The 23,591-nt window shown below is 40.5% G+C and overlaps 1 protein-coding gene across 4 annotated transcripts in view; it reads right to left on the reverse strand.

The window, feature by feature from the left end:
• LOC139752759 (uncharacterized) overlaps nt 1-23,591 on the reverse strand; it is a 57,790-nt gene that overhangs the window by 11,579 nt on the left and 22,620 nt on the right. For all 4 annotated transcript variants that reach the window (XM_071668653.1, XM_071668652.1, XM_071668654.1 and 1 more), the window contains exons 3-5: nt 11,663-11,851; nt 8,300-8,458; nt 1,886-2,196 (exon numbers count right to left, since the gene is read on the reverse strand). In XM_071668653.1, the coding sequence (XP_071524754.1) occupies nt 1,886-2,196; nt 8,300-8,458; nt 11,663-11,851 (659 nt within the window). The remainder of the gene's footprint in view (nt 1-1,885; nt 2,197-8,299; nt 8,459-11,662; nt 11,852-23,591) is intronic.

The raw sequence follows: 23,591 nt of genomic DNA on the forward strand, positions 1-23,591 counted from the left end.
AACACACTCATCTTTGCCTTAAAACACACTCCTCACAGCATCCCAAGACCTTGGCTCCATCTCCCTCCCCATGATTCCATCTAATGCTAAGTCTCCTTCCAGGTACCTAAAGAACTCCACTTTCTTCAAACTTACTCAAACCATCCTGTCCCACCTCCATGCTGCATGTCAATACTTTATACATTCAATCTTGACTCTCCTTCCACACTATCCCAAAACTATGTGACCAGCTTCTTAAGTTTCTCTCTGGAGTCTGCCACCAGAGCCATATCATTTATAAACTGCAAATGATTCACTCCCATGTCCCCAACCCCAAGCACACACTAAACCTGCTCTTCACCTCCTTATCCATAAAGAGATCAAACAACTATGGTGACATAATTACATATCCTTGACAAGCATATCCTTCTTTTCTTCATTTTTCATACTTGCTTACTGTTTCCCTTGTTAGCAAGGTAGTACCAGGAACAGACCAAGAAAAGGCTTCATTCATTCACATCCACTCTAGCTGTCTTGCATAATATATAATCAGATGTAATGAATAATAATAATAATAATAATAATAATAATAATAATAATAATAATAATAATAATAATAATCCCCTCTTGTTTTGTTTTTTTTAATTTTCCAAAAGAAGGAACAGAGAAGGGGGCCCGGTGAGGATATTCCCTCAGAGGCCCAGTCCTCTGTTCTTAACGCTACCTTGCTAACGCAGGAAATGGCGAATAGTTTGAAATAAAAAAAATAATAATTTTTCATTATCATTATACTCAACCATGGGCTCATGCATTAGCAAGGTAGTGCAAGGAAAGGAAACAAGTGAGGAATGGTCCAACCCACCCACATACACATGTACACACATAAACACCCACACACGCACATATACATACATATACATTTCAACATATACATATATACACATGTACATATTCATACTTGCTGCCATCATCCATTCCCTTTGCCATACCACCACAAGCGAAATAGCATCCCCCCCTGCCCCCTCCAGCGAGGCAGTGCCAGGAACAGACAAAAAAGGCCACATTCGTTCACACTCAGTCTCTAGCTGTCATGTGTAATGCACCAAAACCACAGCTCCCTTTCCACATTCAAGCCCCACAGACCTTTCCATGGTGTACCCCGGACGCTTCACATGCCCTGGTTCAATCCACTGACAACACGTTGACCCCAGTATACCAAATTGTTCCAATTCACTCAATTCACTGCATGCCTTTTGCCCTCCTGTATGTTCAGGCCCAAATCGTTCAAAATCTTTTCCACTCCATCCTTCCATCTCCAATTTGGTCTCCCACTTCTTCTTCCCTCCATCTCTGACATATATATATCCTCTTTGTCAATCTTTCCTCATTCATTCTCTCTGTGTCCAAACCATTTCAACACACCCTCTTCTGCTCTCTCAACCACACCATTTTTATTACCACGCATCTCTCTTACCCTTTCATTACTTACTTGATCAAACCACCTCACACCACATATTGTCCTCAAACATTTAATTTCCAACACATCCCTCCTCCTCCACACAACTCGATCTATAGCCCATACCTCACAACCATATAAAACTGTTGGAACCACTATTCCTTCAAACATACCCACTTTTGCTCTCCAAGATAACATTCTTACCTTCCACACACTCTTCAATGTTCCAACAAATAATAATCCATGAGTAAGAAGAGATTTTTGATAATATCAAATCATCATTAGCTGGTGCGAAGGACTTGTGTCCTCAAGGTCCTTCTTGCTCTACAGGAGCCCATATTCCCCTGCTCCCACAAGGAGCACAGCCATAACATTTTAACTTTATACTAATATGAGCAATCTGTTCTAAATCTATTTTTAAGTAAAGCAAAAATAACATTCCCTACTGACCTCAACATGAGTAGAATCAAAGGATGCCTGCCATGACCCATTGGGGAACTTGTGCATCGTAAGGCCAGCAGGGAGGCGGCGTATGACATCATCATAGTCAAAAGAGTAGTAACCACATGTGACATTTGGTCGAGGAAAGATGGCAGGTGTTGAGAAAGACCAAACCAGTATGCAATCAGCATCTTCAAAAACAATGTTATCTTCTGCCATACCAGTTTCAACTTCATACTTGTTCTCGATGATTGCACCGCTGCTATTGTTTATTGTACTTAGAACTTGTACACGAGTTTCGTAGGGGAATGATGAGGCATCTGGGGGTTTACAACAACAGACATGCAAAACAACCAATTTCAGGTACAAGTGTGAGGGAAATCTACAACATACATACTATTACACTTCTTTACTTAATGTCACAACCACAGTTAACTGATCCCATTAACTTGTCCCATGATATTTTGATTTTGGAAACAAGAATTTGTGAAAGTATAGGCTGATCTCAGTTGTGTCCAAACTTTCTGACATAATCCGTCATGAGTTCTGATGGGGCAAAGATAAATCAACAGATTAGTCAATAAATGACCTTCTTCAGTATAGTGGATAGTTTTGCTGACCATATGTCACCCATGGATCTGCCTGAATTTGAATCTTACCTACATACCAAATCTAGTTTGAATGTACCATAAAATGAGGAAAACTAGAGAATACACTAAGCTATTCTCAGGCTTGACTTCCAAGTCAAGTAAAAGGGCCATATACCATCATTAATTATTGACAGAAAATGTCAGCTACTGAAACTCTTTGAGACCTTACTGGCATGGAGTTATGCATCAAATTTGGCAAAGGTCTGACAACGAATGAAGAATCCTGATAATTTACAAGCAGCTGATGGAGGAGGGTAGATGTACCATAAGTAACTTGAAAACAGTAATAAAAGATGTTAAATGCCAATATCTTCTGGGATCTTACTATATTATATAGCAACATGCAAACGAGCTCGGTGGTAACAAAAACCTGATGAAAGATTAGAGACGAATAAATTCTTAATCAAAAGCATGGCTAGACCCAATAGAATAAAAAATTGCTGATCACAGATCTCATTCAGTTATCTGACATAACGCTAATTACCGAAATGATCAAAATCTAACAAAGAACAAAACAACTTAAAAGAATAATAACAAATCATCATTATATGACAGAGGTCATTTAATGCAGAATTGTATACCAAAACCAGTTATATTTATTTATCTATTTATTTTGCTTTGTCGCTGTCTCCCGCGTTAGCGAGGTAGCCCAAGGAAACAGACAAAAGAATGGCCTAAACTACCCACATACACATGTATATACATACACGTCCAAACACGCAAAAATATATACCTATACATCTCAACGTATACATATATATATATATATACACACACAGACATATACATATATAGACATGTACATAATGCATACTGTCTGCCTTTATTCATTCCCATCACCACCCCGCCACACATGGAATAACAACCCCCTCCCCCCTCATGTATGCGAGGTAGCGCTAGGAAAAGACAACAAAGGCCCCATTCGTTCACACTCAGTCTCTAGCTGTCATGTAATAATGCACCAAAACCAAAGCTCCCTTTCCACATCCAGGCCCCACACAACTTTCCATGGTTTACCCCAGACGCTTCACATGCTCTGGTTCACTCCATTGACAGCACGTCGACCCCGGTATACCACATCGTTCCAATTCACTATATTCCTTGCACACCTTTCACACTCCTGCATGTTCAGGCCCCGATCACTCAAAATCTTTTTCACTCCATCTTTCCACCTCCAATTTGGTCTTCCACTTCTTCTCGTTCCCTCCACCTCTGACACATATATCCTCTTGGTCAGTCTTTCCTCACTCATTCTCTGCATGTGACCAAACCATTTCAAAACACCCTCTTCTGCTCTCTCAACCACACTCTTTTTATTACCACACATCTCTCTTACCCTTACATTACTTACTCAATCAAACCACCTCACACCACATATTCTCCTCAAACATCTCATTTCCAATACATCCATCCTCCTGCGCACAACTCTATCCATAGCCCACGCCCCGCAACCATACAACATTGTTGGAACCACTATTACTTCAACCATACCTATTTTTGCTTTCCGAGATAATGTTCTCGACTTCCACACATTTTTCAAGGCTCCCAGAATTTTCGCCCCCTCCCCCACCCTATGATTCACTTCCGCTTCCACGGTTCCATCCACTGCCAGATCCACTCCCAGATATCTAAAACACTTCACTTCCTCCAGTTTTTCTCCATTCAAGCTTACCTCCCAATTGACCTGATCCTCAGCCCTACTGTAGCTAATAACCTTGCTCTTATTCACATTTACTCTCAACTTTCTTCTTTCACACACCTTACCAAACTCAGTCACCAGCTTCTGCAGTTTCTCACATTAATCAGCCATCAGCGCTGTATCATCAGCGAACAACAACTGACTCACTTCCCAAGCTCTCTCATCCATAACAGACTGCATACTTGCCCCTCTTTCCAAAACTCTTGCATTCACCTCCCTAACAACCCCATCCATAAACAAATCAAACAACCATGGTGACATCACACACCCCTGCCGCAAACCTACATTCACTGAGAACCAATCACTTTCCTCTCTTCCTACATGTACACATGCCTTACATCCTCGATAAAACTTTTCACTGCTTCTAACAACTTGCCTCCCACACCATATATTCTTAATACCTTCCACAGAGCATCTCTATCAACTCTATCATATGCCTTCTCCAGATCCATAAATGCTACATACAAATCCATTTGCTTTCCTAAGTATTTCTCACATACATTCTTCAAAGCAAACACCTGATCCACACATCCTCTACCACTTCTGAAACCACACTGCTCTTCCCCAATCTGATGCTCTGTACATGCCTTCACCCTCTCAATCAATACCCTTCCATATAATTTACCAGGAATACTCAACAAACTTATACCTCTGTAATTTGAGCATTCACTCTTATCCCCTTTGCCTTTGTACAATGGCACTATGCAAGCATTCACCCAATCCTCAGGCACCTCACCATGAATCATACATACATTGAATAACCTTACCAACCAGTCAACAATACAGTCACCCCCTTTTTTAATGAATTCCACTGCAATACTATCCAAGCCTGCTGCCTTGCCGGCTTTCATCTTCCGCAAAGCTTTTACTACCTCTTCTCTGTTTACCAACTCATTTTCCCTAACCCTCTCACTTTGCATACCACCTTGACCAAAACACCTTATATCTGCCACTCTATCATCAAACACATTCAACAAACCTTCAAAATACTCACTCCATCTCCTTCTCACATCACCACTACTTGTTATCACCGCCCCATTAGCCCCCTTCACTGAAGTTCCCATTTGCTCCCTTGTCTTATGCACTTTACTTACCTCCTTCCAAAACATCTTTTTATTCTCCCTAAAATTTAATGATACTCTCTCACCCCAACTCTCATTTGCCCTCTTTTTCACCTCTTGCACCTTTCTCTTGACCTCCTGCCTCTTTCTTTTATACATCTCCAACACAAATAAAATAAGGGTAAAACAGCTTGTTATAGTTCTCATTAGCAAGGACAAATTAATTCTGAGTCATTACAAGAATAGAAGTCTAGAAAAAATATGCTGTTTATCAAACTTATCTAAGATAATATTTCCTTAAAGATGTACACTGTATTAATTCATATTTACTTATAAGTGCTCATTACTGAAGCTGGAGCATACAAAACAGAATGCAGAGATATGAATGACAACGTGCCATCATCAAACATATCAAAATGAACCTTAGCCACTAGAACTACAAGTTTTATAAAATTCTGATTGCTAAGCCATAAAGAAACTTAAGGCAGATTACTTAAAAGAGATTTACAAGTTCTAATCTTACAATGTATGAATGACGGGCAGCCAATGGCAACTCAAGGGTGGGCCATTTTGATACTTGGTTCTTTCCCTACACATCAAAGCTTTGGAACTCTCTACCTTCTCATGTCTTTCCCAATAACTATGACAGACATTTCAGAAGAAAGGTTCTTCACTTCCTCAAAAATTCATAAATACTTTCCTGTGTCTTTTCTATTTCCTTTTCATAATTATCTCTATAATTCAATTAAGGTCCAGCCTTGATACAGAGTTTTGTCCATGATTGAAGCCTTTAACATAAAATAAATGGGAACCAGGATAATGCATTACTTTGAAAATGGAATCAGATATGAGAAAAAGTATTACTTTACTCATGAACATGAAAAATGTACTAAATGTATTATTCAATACAAGATGTACTGAAAATAAATAGAAAACAAGATAGTAACAACGATTACCTTTCAAGAAATCTGAAATGTGTAATGGAGTAGACATTATGGTAATGAATAAGGGAAGATTCAATAAAACATATGGAGGGGGGGATTATCTATCTATATCTCTGATATGGTTGTGAGGCATGGGCGACAGATAGGGTTGTGCGGAGGAGGGTGGATGTGTTGGAAATGAGATGTTTGAGGACAACATGTGGTGTGAGGTGGTTTGATCGAGTAAGTAATGAAAGGGTAGGAGAGATGTGTGGTAATAAAAAGACTGGTTGAGAGAGAAGAAGAGGGTGTATTGAAATGGTTTGGTCACATGGAGAGAATGAGTGAGGAAAGAGTGACAAAAAGGATATATGTGTCAGAGGTGGAGGGAACGAGGAGAAGTGGAAGACCAAATTGGAGGTGGAAGGATGGAGTGATTAAGATTTTAAGGGATCGGGGCCTAAACATACAGGAGGGTGAAAGGCGTGCAAGGAATAGTGAATTGGAACAATGTGGTATACCAGGGTCGACGTGCTGTCAATGGATTGAACCAGGGCATGTGAAGCATCTGGGGCAAACCATGGAAAGTTTTACGGGGCCTGGATGTGGAAAGGGAGCTGTGGTTTCTGTGCATTAGACATGACAGCTAGAGACTGAGATGTGAACGAATGTGGCCTTTGTTGTCTTTTCCTAGCACTACCTCGCGTGCACGCGGGGAAAGGGGGGGGTATCATTTCATGTGAGGCGGGGTGGCAGCAGGAATGGATGAAGGCAGTATGTATTAATATGCACATGTGTATATATGTATATGTCTGTGTATGTATATGTTTGTATACGTTGAAATGAATAGGTATGTATATGTGCTTGTGGGCATTTATGTATATACATGTGTATGTGGGTGGGTTGGGACATTCTTTCGTCTGTTTCCTTGCACTACCTCACTAACCCGGGAGACAGCATCAAAGTATAATTAAATAATATAAATAAATCTCTGATACCCATTCTGTTTCGGAACTCCCTCAAAGGGGTGGCCACAGCAAAAGTCTCTATATCTGGTAAACTCCAGTGCTGCTTTATAGCCTTATAGGGCCTTAATATTAACAAGCCACTGGCATAGGCAACTATGGAGTAAATTTAGTAATAGCTCTATGTACATAACTGAAATGCTATTTGGTATTAACTAGGGTTTAATCTCCTGATTCGGCTAACACAATGAGAGTAGGTCTTGATAATATCAACAGAGTAATGAGTACAGCATTTAAATCTAGAAGAAATACTGTGATATAGCGATAGCTGTACAATGGTATGTAACTATGGTTGAAATCAAAATCTTTGGTTAGATTTATATGCATTCAAGGTCGCCAAGAACTCCCTAAGAGGGTGGCGACAGCAAAAGTCTCCTTAACTGGTATATTCCAGTGCCACTTCTTAGCGTTTTCGTGCTACACCCTTAACTGGCCACTGTTAGAGGGTAACTATGGAGAAAATTTACTAACAGTTGTATGCACATACCTAAAATGCTATATAGAACAATCTAGGGTGTAAACTTCTGACTTAGCCAGTACAATAACAATTTGTTTTGATAATATCAATAGAGTTATGAATACAGTATCTGTATAAAAAAATATTGACTGTGATATAATGACTGATGGCCATGCAATGGTATGTAACTATGATTTATTTATCTTAAAATATTTTGCTAGATTTATATGCATTCATAGTTGCAAAGAATTGACTCAGGCCATGGGAAGGATTTGCATATCATGGCCCTCCAGGGTAACCCTGGTGAAGGGGCATGGTAGGCACATGAGGAAAAGACTGCAGAAAATGAAAAAAACTATAAAATCTTTGAACTAACTATATTTTCTGTTGTTTTGTTTTATCAATATTTCTGATATCAATCTTCCATGCCCCTGACAGGCCTGGGATCCCTGAAATTTTTAGTTTCCTAGCCCTCAAGGTGGGTCTGTATGCATCAATGTATGAAAGGCCAATGAAAGGTTTACAGAAATACTGAGGCTGACATTAGTGCAGTAGTTTTCTGGATGAAATGGAAAGCAACCACAACTACAATGAGCCATTAAACTTACCTACGACATAAAGAGAGTATGTATCCTGAACACTGTTAGAGGCAGTTGAGACCTCACAAGTGTAGTTTCCAGCAAGACTATATTGAATACTGACAAAATGCAACGAATGAGGTTCAGTCTCTGGAGAAGCGTTCACCAAACCCAGAAGAGAGTCTGACACTGAAAACAAAAATGGTCATATTCAACTCACCACATTAAAACAACTGTTAAAGTGTGTACACCACTCTAGTATGTTCAAATCTGAGTTTGCTGGACCCCTAGTTATTAGTATATTTTTTATAATATACTGATAGCTTAGCATTGTGATCATATTACCTGTATAAACGGAGGTTCCATGATACAAGTTACAAATGTAATGACTATAAAGTCATAAAGAAATTCTGTGAATCTTAAATAACTCCCCTCTAACATATATGTGTATGATCTGCCTGTTTAAAAATATGATTTACAAAAAATGTATGATATGCTTAACACCCTGTTTTGACCAAGAGTGACAGAAAATGCAATAGTCTTTGTAGTTAATCATGATGAGGGAAGAACTGGTGACAAAGCTGTGAGTTAAATAACACTGGTGCACTTAGAGAGATCTGGTGAATGGAAAATATGTGAGCAAAGACTTTGCAAGAAACCTGCATGGAAGAGTACGTACTTGTCCTAATGTTAATGAATGGCGGCAAAACCTAACTGTACAAAGCTAAGCACAGGGAAGGAGTAAGAGCAGGAGAGATGGATAATTTGTGTGATATAACTAAAATCAGGAAGGTAGACAGATTAATGAATGACAAAGTGAAAAAGTTATGGATAAAGAAGTCATTAGTACGGCGTATGGATAAAAGTCATTAGTAAGGCATATGGATAAAAGAGGTCTGTCAAGCAAATATATACAAATAAAGTGCAGTAGAGGGTGCAAGGCAAGAGGCAGACTGTAAAAGTGATGTACAGATTAAGTGAGAACTGATTAGGGATAAGGACATTTCAGATGAAGCTGTTGGAGAACTGACAAGAGGTTATATGTAATGGAAGCATTTTTTGAATGGAGGTGGCATGAATGGAGACATTGGATGTAAATGTTGAACCAACATAATATGCAAAGTAATATTCAAGAGGCATTTTTATACAAGTGGAAGAGTTAGTTTCACTTTAACAAATGAGGCATGGGATAGAGATGTGTATGAGTGATGTTATGGAGACTTGTGTATCTGATCGATCCCATTAAATTGAGAATGAAGTAATAAAATAAATAGTAATATGCTAAGAAATTTTACAGTTATTCTAGTATAAGAACATCAAAATTACAGACTACTTGCTAACTCTTGAGTTATTCTCTTATCTTGAAGGACTAGCCAAAACAAGCATTTCTATTTCCCACTATGAACCATAAAAATGCAGTTATCATTATGTCTCATGATATTTTATAAAAATATTCAAGCGGGAATGTTTCATGTCAAAATTCAGACAACAATCAATGCCTGCAGTTATCATTATGTTGATATTTAATAAAAAATATTGAAGCTGGAATGTTTCATCTGTCAAAATCCAGACAAAAATTAATACCTGAACATCTCTTACTGTAATCCCTATTTGGATGGTTAATTTCGCAGGCTACCCTAAAGAAAAAAAAGGCAAGAATTGAAACATCACATGACGTTGGTTGCCATCCTTACAGGACATTTAATGCTGTTGACCGCCATTATTAAGATAAACATCTCATGATTTAGGCCGATTTTTAAGGGTTAAGCTAGTTTCTGTACCGTCTGCCGGGCAATCTGGTAGGTATGGCACATCTTGGAGGAAGCAATGTAAGTGGCATAAAGTTCTAAGGTTTTTTTTCTCCATGGCGTTCCCCATATTTACTAATGGTAAGTTTAACATGTGAGCCACTGACATGCATGTTACTTCCCCTTAATTTAATTAATCTAAAGGTACTCAATAACCGATATCAACACAAATGATAAATCTAATATGCTATACTTTCACTCTGAAACAATACATTTGTGATCAAAAACCTTAAATAAGCAAATGGGACATAATTAGTTCCTAAAAATTCTTCACCTACAATCACGCGAAAATATTAAAAAAAAAAAGCTCTAGTACCCATTCTAATACACTAATCACACGTTACAGCAAATGTGAAAATGGATCTAGACATACTGATAAACGGCCTAAAATAACATCAACCTTATCAGGTAAAAAAAAAAAAAAAACTTCCTGAGGGGGCAATTTTTCATGAACAACAAACAACAGTAATCTATTTACTAGCAAACATTTCTACGATTATGATCTGCGTTCTACTCTTATGGAATCGTTTTCCTGAGTTAGAGTGATTTATGAGTGTGATAATTCGTTTCACCCTTAAAAAACGTCCTTTCGACATTAAATAACTCGTTATTGGTTGGGTTATGATGGAGAGGGTAAATATGTACCTATGGAATAAGTAATGTAAAATACCAGTTCAATTAAAAAACAAAGATAACTTGCTAATGTTCATGAAATTCCATCATGTAAAAGCGTCAGGGATCATTTGATTTTGAAGGTAAACAATGAGGTCATATGTCTATAAAAATACAGGAATATGACCCCATGTAGGTCAGATCCCATAAGCATTAATTCAATCCATATGTCTTTACAGGCTTTTGAAATCAGCCAGCATATTTGCAAACATATTCAGTCGATTTTACACGTGACGCATAGGGAAATTCTGTGGAATGCATCAGTAGGAAATAAATCTAAGCATTTCTAGACCCTAAATGCTAAGTTGTATTACAGCTTCACTCCTCAGTCTGTACACTGAAAAAAAGGGCACTTCCCTTGCAGGGTATTAACTCGTGGTATCTCTCGGCACTCCTTACACACAAACACACGTCACTGAATTTCCGGTGATAAAAGTAAAAATTCTAAGATTTCTTTTTCCATAAATCTACTACAAATTCAAAACTAACCAAATATGGTTCCAAATCATATCGCAAACAAGTCAGATGCGTAACTCTCAAGGATAAGTAATGACGCTGTGGTTTTTTAAATTCGCCTGGGATTATCTAAACATTGATGTGAGCCAAGAAAAAAACATAAAACCTCATTGTAGTAAGCTTTGCCAACTGCCACGATTTAGTTGTGGCAATACTTTCATTATGTTTCGCCAAAAGTAATGACCATCACCCCGTAATTTCCCACCATTCCAAAGCACTGCCCACTTTACAAGATCTTAAAATTGTTGGAGTTGGAGGTGCTATACCTAAAATCACATATCTACATCAAGTCTAGTACATGTAAGGAATCTAATGGTACCACTTTTGTCAAAATATAAACGGATACATTACCTACAGTACACTAACTTTTAAATAAACTGATGAGAATAAACTGTACCTGAAGGGTTGCCATTCAGGTTCCAAGAATACACAGGATGGCCAAATTTGAGCCAGCGGACCTGTAAGACTGCATCATCATAAGCAGTCCTGTAGTCGCAACTCAGGATGTACGACGCACCAGAGCCCACCTCTATGTACTCACCAGAGCCACCCTTTAGGTTCACTCCCTCCATATCCAAGGCAACACCTGTGGGAGTGAAATCATTAATGAGTGCAATGAGGTTTGAAATATTTATGGTGCTTTATTTCCATAAATGAGAAAGGGAGAGTGTATCTAACTACCCATGCAAGACGAGATTTTGCAATAGTGACAAGGACAGCGCGTTGCACTTACCACTTAATGATATGTTGACAAACGGTGTTTCGACTGCCTCCCTCGCCCCTTCATTTGTTTTGCCTCCCTCGCCCCTTCATTTGTTTTGCCTTATTTTCCTTTCTCCACTATATGCCTGACGCACTTATCTATTCTAGTTAGGTTCATCCAGTATCGTCTACAACTATAAGAGTCTAATCTTGTGGTCACTCCTTTTGAATTTCTTACATCATCACATTCAATAATCGTTGTAACTTCCTTGCTGGGCATTGACGTATCTTTCTCTTTGCATTTTTGACATCTTTCATTACACCAATCTTTCCTCTTGCATTTCCTCAGCATCTGAGGCTAGAGGTACACAAGTTCCTACTCCACCACAAATTTCAAAAGAGCCTCAGAGCGCAATGTCCCGGTGTCTGGCTTCTGTACTCCATTTCCCATTCTGCATAACCAAAGAAATTAGCTGATGAGGCTACCGTAGCTTCCACGATTTATCTCCTCTCTAGATCTCGTCTCACATTTGCTCCTATAACACTCACTTTCCACACAGTCAAACTTGAGCATTACAAGATCACTTTTTTTTTTTTTTCAAGAGGTGTATTATATACTCTCAATATCCATGCTTGAATGTGTGAAAATGAGATCAAGGCAATAAAGGATCAGTCCCTCTCATCCTAGTGTGTGTGTCTGCCTGCCTGTCATTACCTATGTGCAGTGTGTGTGTGTGACCTTGTACTAAGAATACCATCTACAAGCAAACATAATGGACTATAAACGTACACCATCAACAAACTTAAAGTTATTCAACAAATGACAACATATGCGATGGAAAAATATTCCAGTACAACGTCTCGGTACACAACGAAGCAAGTGGAAGTGTTGGCAGGGACTGGTGGAGCGAGTGTGGTGGAGGTATTGATGCCACACCACCACCGACACCCGCACAGAATAATGAATTTAGGACGCTGTTTAGTCAGGACATGCATTGCAGTTCCTGACTCGCATTATGACAGAAGGATTAGGTGTATAATCTTATTCCTTAATTTCTGTCCTGCTCCCGATGACTTCCCCAAGAAAGACATACACTGCGCCTCCAGGAGTAAACGAACGTGTACACATTTCGTGTTCCAAACAATTTTCTTTTTCCAGACCAATATAAACACATCCCCTAGGACAGTGACTGACACCAAGCTTTATTCGACATGCAAAGAGGAACACGTTTCTTCATCTTTTATTTCTCTGTCTCAGACACAAAACAAAACTTTCGAGCGGTATCAACAAGGGTTTAGTGGATTGTTAAGCAAGGGCGGTCCCGCAGCCCCGCGCGATGCCTTAAAACGTCTGTAAGTATTGATCTGCGAACCAATCCTCCAGTCTCCCACACGGATGTTACAACTGCACCTGATTAAACTGACTCCTTCTGGGATCCGACTGTTTTAATAACGTTGCTGCTGACCCCAGGCGGGAGGTGGTCATCATCCCACAACTCTGGGGGTGGTAGTCCTCCCACAATACTGTGGGGATGTTGGCCCCAAAGTGGTGGTCCTCCCACATAACTGGGGGATTGTGGACCCCAGGTGTCAGTCCTCCTAAAATATAATCCATTCGGGATACATGAGACAAAAGATTCTAAGCTCATAGTTTAAACTAGTTCAAAGTTTGCGGGTGGCTTCTCGCCCAATAGCTTAAATCTGAGTGGGGTTGTCGGGGGGTCAACCCAGTGTCAAACATTCACTCGGGAGAGCTATTCCATAAGGCTGCCCAAAGGCCAATTTAATTAAGGCGTGGTGAGGAATGATTATTTTAGCTTTCAAGAAGTAGGCGCTGGGGAGGAGCCTTTTCCTCCAGCCCTAATCTGAGCCATACCAACCCACACTCATACCCATACCTGCTTTTCTACCAATTATTATCAGTACCATATACAAAGGCCTTTTATCAGTGACTGGGCTAATCCTCTCATCCACTCTTTTCTACCCAATGAGTACTAATTTCAAGAAAAACAAACAAAATCGAGTATGTTGCTTCAAAATTCTAACATTTTCTTTTACACATTCGAAGCTAGGCTGAAACTTTTGCCCCAAGCTTTTCTGCTACATTTGTAAAACTTCATTACGTATGGACAGAAGAAAGAATAAGTGATTAGCTTTGCTTGAATATTTACGTGCCCGAGAATTTTCATTTGCCCAAAACTCACTCTCCTATTTTTTTCTACGAACATCAGTTTTCTTCTATCATGAAAAATTTATTTATTAGATCCATATCACAGCTGCCTTGAACATGGAAAAGTACAGGATTCACTTTGCTGCAATAATTAGTTGCATGTAAATGTCCTATGGTGTCACAACTCATGACAGACCAAGAATTAAGGGTAATTTAACCAATGGAACTCAGGATAGTTCGAGAACCAGAGGTACTTTACTCACAGGAAGTCATGACTGTTCAACTTTACTCACAGGAAGTCATGACTGTTCAAGAGAGACTAATTTTGTCACGAACACATACCAGTTCAAGAACCGCCTTCAAACTATTCACTGAGACTCAGGACAATTCAGGGTCAAGGTAATCTATCCACTGGAACTCATGACAGCCTTAAAGACTTTGCAAACAAGTCCGTCCTGTAAAGAACTGCTTTCCATCGAGGACAAAATTTTCTTTTTGTTCTGCAAAGTGAAATTAATACTTCCTTTTCTAATAATTTCATTTGAAATAAAAGAAAAGAATACGATGAACATAACTTATTTGGCATCTATATTTCACAGATATAGATTGTTAACTGGTATGATAAAGGTCTTCATACTAAGAATGGGATAAAATTCCTACAATCATTTTAATCACCAAGAGAAAAAATTATCGTTCAATATGTCATAACCGTGAAAAAAGTTCCACATATATTGAATTTCAATCGTCAGTTCATAAAAGAAATATTTTCAGACTCCCTATCGCTCCGTGTCCGCATCATTCCCAAATGCCTGAGGGCCTCTGTTGACCTTCACGCCATACGATCGATAGCTTACGCCAGTTGTCCACCTTGTCGAAAATTGACAGGTAGCATTCCTCAGGCACTACGCCATCCTACGTGCAAACATGGTTGGCTGATTTCAGCTTGCAACAAGAGAAATCACTCGCAGAAAGTTACTCACGAAGGTTCTAAAGCTTGTTTCATGAGTTTTAATGGTGATACGATACACTCAGCTCGCCGAGTATAAGAGGCCTAACTCAACAGGCATCTGTTTACATTCCGGGTCACCCCATCCACGACACATTCTAGTCAGGCAGAGGCCCATTACGATTTGGGAGCGTCGGGCACTACCTGGTTCGTTTGTCAGATGATTTTGAGTGATGTCCCTAATGGTAAAGGGTAAGTAAGCCATTCCCCACCCGCTTCCCCTTCGGTGGACGTCGCGCAAAGTAGACAACACAAGTCTTTTACTGAACTATCATCATTTTCGTTAAAACGTTTCATTTTCTACCGAAAATTAGCAACGAGAATCTGTAGCTCGTACGCTTTTATTTGTAGCAATATGATGCACCCGATTTAAACGGGCTGCCACCAGCAGACGTTGGAATCATATCGGTCAAGTGGTCGACTGGTCTAACACGGTACTGGTGGTGTAGAATGGGGGAACTCATCCTATCATGAATCAGGGATACCCCTGTCCAAACCGCTCGACATATGATTTCTACATCAAACCAGATTCATCGTTGCTTATTCTTTTGAAATATGAAATCATTCAACACCTACGCTACATTAACTTAAACAATGATAAAAAAAAAAATCTCTCTACTGCTTCTAGATCTACTGATATACGATGAGGGTGCCTGTACTCCTCCTGGGTAATAGTGGAGTGTGGTGGCGCGGAGTGTAGCAGGGTGTGGCCGGTGACCGGGGTCTGCCCGGTACCGTTATCCAGCATCTGACATGCCACACAACGGCTAGCACCCCAAAACGTACTGGGTTGACGACACATCACACCAGCAGTCTCACACTTTTACCATCAAATTCTAATTTAATTATAATTGTATTTTCAATCGTATTAGATGAGCAAATTAGTAATGTAAAAAAAAAAACTATTTTTTTTTTTACATATATATACACGAGGCCCCTTCCGATGTCTAGATACACAACAATAAACCCCATCTTTCCGGGACGGGGCTATAACCTGTGAGGAAGACCTCACTCCGTAGCGCAATGTGTTGTCTGTGGCATCGACCACGGCTGATCAAGATGGACGGAAAGTGTGGACGTGCCCTACGAAGTCACGCAGCCACACAACCCGCATGACTCCACCACCATGATGTAAAAACGATTTTCCCACACCTCTAAACTGCAATGGCTGTAATCATGCCTACAAATACAGTTTAAGACATTACGTTAAAGTCTAGAAGTGACATGAATGAAGTACTGACCACTGGGTGCTGATGGGTCGTAAGACCTTGTCCACTATCACACGAAGGAAGGAGTGATGGGTGAATACCAGGGAAAGCAGAACAAAGACGTAGTGGTAAGATACAGAAATGAGAGAAAAAAATGAATAAACAGTGAGAGACGAGAAGGGAGGGAGTGCGGAATGCAAGGGTCCCCGAGGAGCCACCGTATGAAGCATCGATATAATGGAGTGGGGGGTGGGTGGGTCATGCTCCGAACCCCACCCCACCTTATCATCTCCCCCTCACATTATACATAATAAGTATCGAGCGTTATCAGAAGTTCCCCTACTCCGTCCGCTGGGGGGAGAGAGTGGGGCGGTTTAAATAATGCCCCATACTACGAGGAATATAACAAACACTGTGGCAAGTCTTGAAGAGCTTGTTGTTATTAGTGAACATTAGTTATGACGACGATCCTCATTACGACAGAATGAGATTAACGGACATTTACTCGTTTCTCTCCACGAAGAGCCGGCAAAGTATGGTCATCAAGATACCATTAATGGACTTAAAAAAAAATGAATTATTGACTTCGCTTGATTATCGGTACATCAATAGTGGAGCATGTGACTGAGTGTGGATTGTAGCCGATGTTATGAGTGATTCCGACACAGCCATCTGGTACACAGCAAACGTATGGTAGAAACAATAACACGTACACCAAACATTTACATTCTTTTTAAGCATAAACTTGTGACCCTTAGGCATAACCCTTGACCTTACCCTTAAGGGGTAGTTCGAAGGTGATGCTATCAAACCCAAAAGATTAAACGTAAGAAAATAAGTCACTTTCAAGGATTGAAATATCCTTAAACGAGATCCACGGGAAATACAACTCCTGGATTCAACAAAACACATACAACCCTTGAGTGTTGTAGACATCTATCTATTACATATCAACTCCAGGCACAAGTACAGGCACGTCAGTCATCCTTTCCCGCCAAATCTGACACTTTCCATTAATCATTCATTGGAGTTAGCAATGCTGGGGAGAGATTCAAGAGATGAAAAGACCATAACCCACACCGTCAACCAAAGGTTCACTCATCCACACACCCCAACACCAGGGCAGCTGTGAGAAGAGTTCTCTCTCCTGCTCTCACGACGAACTGCACTCTCCGCAACCCATGAATCTCTGTACATACTAGGCTACCTGTTACACATGCTAGGCTACATGTTACACATGTAAGGCTACCTTTTCCAAACACTATGCTACCTGTTACACATGCTAGGCTACCTTTTACAAACACTAAGCTACCTGTTACACATGCTAGGCTACCTGTTACACATGTTAGGCTACCTTTTACAAACACTAGGCTACCTGTTACACATCCTAGGCTATCTGCTATCTTACTAGGCTACCTGTTACACATACTAGGTTACCTGTTACATATGCTATGCTACCTGTTACACATGCTAGGCTACCTGTTACTGATGCTGGGCTACCTGCTGCTGATAACGCCATGCGTAGCCTGTCAGCACCACTTCTTGTTACTGATGACGTTATGTGTAACCTTGTGAGCACCACTCCGTGTTACTGATGACCTTATGTGCACTCAACGCTTCGTGCCACCTATGTATCAAGCACCGCTATTTACAGACACATGCAAGACGTTCTGATGGGTGTCACTTGTGACACTCTGCGGGCAACGAACCAGCCACACTGCGGGAAACCGTGTTACGATCCACTTCGTCTAAGCAACACGTAGGTTACCACACCATGTGGTAACTGGGGTCGGTACTCGACAAGGTCTACGCGAACTGCAGGAAGGAACTTGTCCTGTGTGGAGGCGATGTCCATTGCTACCCCTAACCCCCCCCCCCCCAGCAAAACAAACCTACTTACTTTAATAAACCTACGCAGAGAGCATCATCACCAGAGGCACGACGGTGTGTGTGTGAGAGAGAGAGAGAGAGAGAGAGAGAGAGAGAGAGAGAGAGAGAGAGAGAGAGAGAGAGAGAGAGAGAGAGAGAACACCACGTAACCAAGCTCAGAGGAAAGTGGAGGAACGTCGTCCAGCCCATATAAGACGTTGAGTACCTTGCGTCAGTCACAGGATCGACGCCCGGCAGGTCAGAAGGGAAGATCTGGCTGGAACGATGGACAGCTGAGATGATGAACAAGCCTGGTTAACAGACTGGCCATCAGATGGACAAAGTTGCATCATCTTGAGGCCATAGACGAGGGTGTGCTTTACCATGAGAAAGGGTTTATAACCCCATTACCTTAGGCTACATGCTCACAACCCATTACCTTATGACGAAAACAGTAAATCCTACTATCCTAGTTTATGAGAGGGGGAAAAAAAATACTCATCATCTATTGTGGCCAGGAGGGACACAGTACCATCAACTTAACAAAAAGGAAGTAGACAATCCAACACACTAGGCAGGCAGGATGTTGAACGCAATTCATGGCAGAACCTGGAAATAACAGTGGGGAGGGTGAGCGGATGGCAGGTATAGCAAGCGAGAAACCACAGCAAGCCACACGACAAAAATAAGCCGCCTGGACCGGGTTGTGTGTGTGTGTGTGTGTGTGTGTGTGTGTGTGTGTGTGTGTGTGTGGCAGCACGTGGGCAAGTGGTGTGCCACTGTTTAGATTCCTCTGCTCCCCTCACTACCATCACCAACACATCAGCCACACATGACCTTTTCCTCCTGAATTCAAAATGTTGTTTCTCTGATATGTGTTATTAATATATATATATATATATATATATATATATATATATATATATATATATATATATATATATATATATATATATATATATTCCTAACCTTTACGAAAGGCATTCCTCAAACACTGATATAATAATCGTCTCATTACTCAAGGGTTGAACTGAGGGTCAGAGGGTGCGCAATGACCAAACGCGCACCTTCTGAAGCCCCAGACGTAAGAACAGCCCTCTGTGGCGTTTACTGAAGCAATCAGGACGTTTATTTTATCATGCTGACTGATGGCGTTACCCCTTAATCTGCAGCGAGGGCGCGAGTTCTCTCAGTGAGCTTAGCGAGAAACCAGAGTAAGAAGAAAATGGAGAAAGAGGGAAAAGAGAGCGAGAATCACAGTCTATATACCCTGGATAATCATCCTAACAAATAGTTGACTATTAAGTCTAACATCGTGACATCAACGTAGGCATCACGGTCACTGAAGAAACATATCTATATCTATTTTTTCTTTTCTCTCTTCAGACTACCAACTAACTCCTCGTTTTGTTACTTGTGAGTACTCCTGTGGACATGTTCCAAACACAGATGCACAGTGTTTTGGAGATACGAGTTGGATGGAATTGGAGAACCAGGATATACGTAGATGGGTGGTAGGGTGGCCTTAGAGATGAGGGGTAATAAGAATAGGGACTCTCTGTCTCTCTCTCTCTCTCTCTCTCTCTCTCTCTCTCTCTCTCTCTCTCTCTCTCTCCTTTCTACACCAACACACATCACTACACATCTGTACACACACACACACACACACACACACACACACACTGTAGTGTGCTGGCGGTATATAAATTAGGTACCAGAAATAAGCAAACAACTCACACATTTCAATAAACCTACATTAAAGAGCTGATTTATCCTGAGAGACTGAGGTATCTACTACAGTTGCATTAAAAAGCAAAATCTAAACAAAAAAGAATCCATTTCATATTTCTAAAGCAACCAAATCCCTTTATATGTAGTAAAAAAAAAAAAATGTATGTACAAGACATACTCAGCGCACTGAGAAAAAATTACTTTTCACACAGAGTTCAAGGAAAATATCTACAACGAACGAAATGCAATATTAGTGTACAATGAAGATCCGGTACCGGCAGCAAGCGAGATGGCATGCAAGGTCACCTCACCTTATAACAATAGTGTGACCCATAATAATGCAAGCCCATCATTCCCCCTCAGGACCAGACTGCTAAGGTGGGGCTCCTACCACAAGGTTGTGGGAAGGTGAGCTCTATCATCGGATAACAAGATGGACAGAGGTAAAGGGATGAAGGGCTGCTGTGTTACGTGGTTCGTTGGGATGAGAGAGAAAAGAGAGAGAGAGAGAGAGAGAGAGAGAGAGAGAGAGAGAGAGAGAGAGAGAGAGAGAGAGAGAGTTGATATCCTTATCGATGAAACCTTACCATGATGGATGTAGTGATGATAAAAATGATAGAAAACACATAACCAAATAGTACCGAATAAAACAAACATGACGTTAATGAGTATCATCAAAAAGGGTTAATAACACAGAAGATGGCAGCAGTAACGACAAGACGACAGCCGATTATGACTGGGGGGGACGACAGCACGAAATACGACGACAAACGATGAATATAACAGCGAGCACGTTTGACTGCTGTGCCGATGACATGGAGACGAATGGATCTGCGATAAAGACGAGACATGATGACGATCACAAATCATGATGACATCAACTATGACGCAGGATGACGCGAACATGACGACGACGACGACGACGACGACTATAAAGATGTCGACGACAACAAACAGAATAAGCAACAGAGAAAGCTATTCTATGGTGACATCGACGGCAACAAGACGTCCCAAGACAATCTGGAGGGAATGACCAGTCACTAACACTCGATGTGACGTCCAGTAGAAGACTGTAACGGTCTTGTTACTAGCCAGAGAGTGTTCCAGTACTACTAAGCCATCAGTAAAGCGCCATGCACGGCACTCGACCACTTATTCCTACACAACACATAACGTTTTCGTAATAAAAATCGTCCCACCAGGCGATAACCATCATCTCTATTCAAATCAGTTTTATCTGTAACTCCCTTGCCCTAAATTCCAAGACAATTATGAAAGTAACACAAAACAAACAAAAAACAAAAGAAAAATATGACATTCTTAAGATGAGTAACCCAGATTCTGCAAGCGTAAAATCGTTCAATGTCAAGAGAACTGTGTCAGCAGCGCCCACAAACGATCAACGTTCCGGTGAAACTTTCAAGTCCAAAACGTTTAAAGTCATGCACGCTAGAGGCTAACTAACTACTGAACCGCCGTGTCCAACACTAACTACCGTGTCCAACACTACCTTTAACTACCGTGTCCAACACTATCTTTTGGAAAATTACTTTGGTTGACGGTATTTTTTTTCTTTTTTTTAAGCCTATCATGCAACGAAATTCATATTACTGATAAATCCTAGAGTGAGTTGCATGTGTGTACTGAATGGGAGCAATTGCGAGATCATGATTACATATGTGCTCGTAGTTTTCATGGTGTTCAAAACATCAATTTCTTGAATATGTTCGGAAAGTTGTGGGAGCGACGCCTTGAGGTAATGGTCTGTGCTACTCCAATATTATAGTCCTCTAGTTCCCTATTTCATAATCCCCTTCGTACAGTGTAAGTTCTGAATATATATATATATATATATATATATATATATATATATATATATATATATATTTTTTTTTTTTTTTTTCATACTATTTGCCATTTCCCGCGTTAGCGAGGTAGCGTTAAGAACAGAGAACTGGGCCTTAGAGGGAATATCCTCACCTGACCCCCTTCTCTGTTCCTTCTTTTGGAAAATTAAAAAAAAAAAAAAGAAAGGGGAGGATTTCCAGCCACCCGCTCCCTCCACTTTTAGTCGCCTTCTACGACACGCAGGGAATACGTGGGAAGTATTCTTTCTCCCCTATATATATATATACATGGATCAAAGGAAGAGATGGGGGCCATATACTCGTCACAGTGATGCATGTAATGTGTAAATTCTTTAGCGACAAGAGTAAAGAAAATGATGCATAGTCTTCGAAATCGGGGCTAATGTTTCTCCGTTCGTGAAATTCAATCCTCCACAAGGAACCAAGACAACGAAAAACGCCAAAGCGGATCTGAAAGAAGCAATGTACCCTGGGTTACTGTAAGCATAATACACTCACATTTCGACTCAAGTTCCTCCAAAGCTGATGTGAAATTTACACGACCATCAAACTTCGAAATGAATAACCAGTGAAAAATTGGGAAAAAAAAAAAAAACATGCCCAACTGGACTGACTGGGATGACTAGACACCGCGTCCAGCGTCACGCGCCTCAGACATTAAAAACACGCAAAAAAATATTCCCCGGATCTGCTCTTTTATAATACTTTGGGATAACCTGGTGCAGGGGCCACGATCATCCCCGGACGAGTTTACAAATACGCCATAACACCACATCACTAATCTGTAACTCTAGCACCTGATTATAATACTTAAAAGAACCAACACTCTTTCTTTTGCGAACACAGATGTGTTTTGTTTTTGAAACCGCAACGGATAGTTGTATTTTGTCACTGAATCCGCAACGGATATCACATCCCTGTGTCCGGTGCCAATAAATGTCACTGTTACCGACACTGCCACATTGTAATCACCCTCATATAACAATACTTTCAGCATGAGAACTGGTCGTAGACCAGGATACCAACGCCATTGTTACGAAACGGATGGCGGCCACATTGTGACGTCATGACAATAATGGCAAATGTCCCCGATGCTGAAAACACTTGATCGTAGTTACCACATCTCACCTTATAAAATAATTATTCTGAATATATCTATTAAGGATAAATGAGACAGAAAAACTACATTTACCGGGTCTAAAAGTAACAAACGAACAAAAGTATAATAGCAACGCAGACGATTTTTTTTTCCATCTTGCATTCCCAATTGGAAGTAAATTCGATCCATTTTAAAAATACCTTACGTGAAAAAACACTTAATAAAAAACATATCGTACTCAAAAGGATTCGAACACATGAGCGTCAGCGTGCGCCCTCCTCCCAGTGACCGACCCAGGAATAAAGCCAGTGACTTTCACTTGTCTACCCACTGTAGGCTGCCACGTTCAGCATTATCTGCTGGACGTCTTATTATTCTCTCTAGATGCAAGTTGCGTAAATTGTGCGAGCATGTCTGTACGTACATAATGCATAACATAAACGTAAAGTTTACGAAGCACAAAGACCTGTAAGTGACCATTAAAACGGTTTGGGAGAATCAAAAGACAGATGTAAATAATACTAAGTAAGCTTTAGGAAACCCAACACACACACACACATTTCTCTCTCTCTCTCTCTCTCTCTCTCTCTCTCTCTCTCTCTCTCTCTCTCTCTCTCTCTCTCTCCAGCACGAGCATTACTTAAAATCTAACACCACAATGCACATTCCTTAC

The sequence above is a fragment of the Panulirus ornatus genome, chromosome 13, assembly GCF_036320965.1.
Source record: "Panulirus ornatus isolate Po-2019 chromosome 13, ASM3632096v1, whole genome shotgun sequence".
Lineage (NCBI taxonomy): Eukaryota > Metazoa > Arthropoda > Malacostraca > Decapoda > Palinuridae > Panulirus > Panulirus ornatus.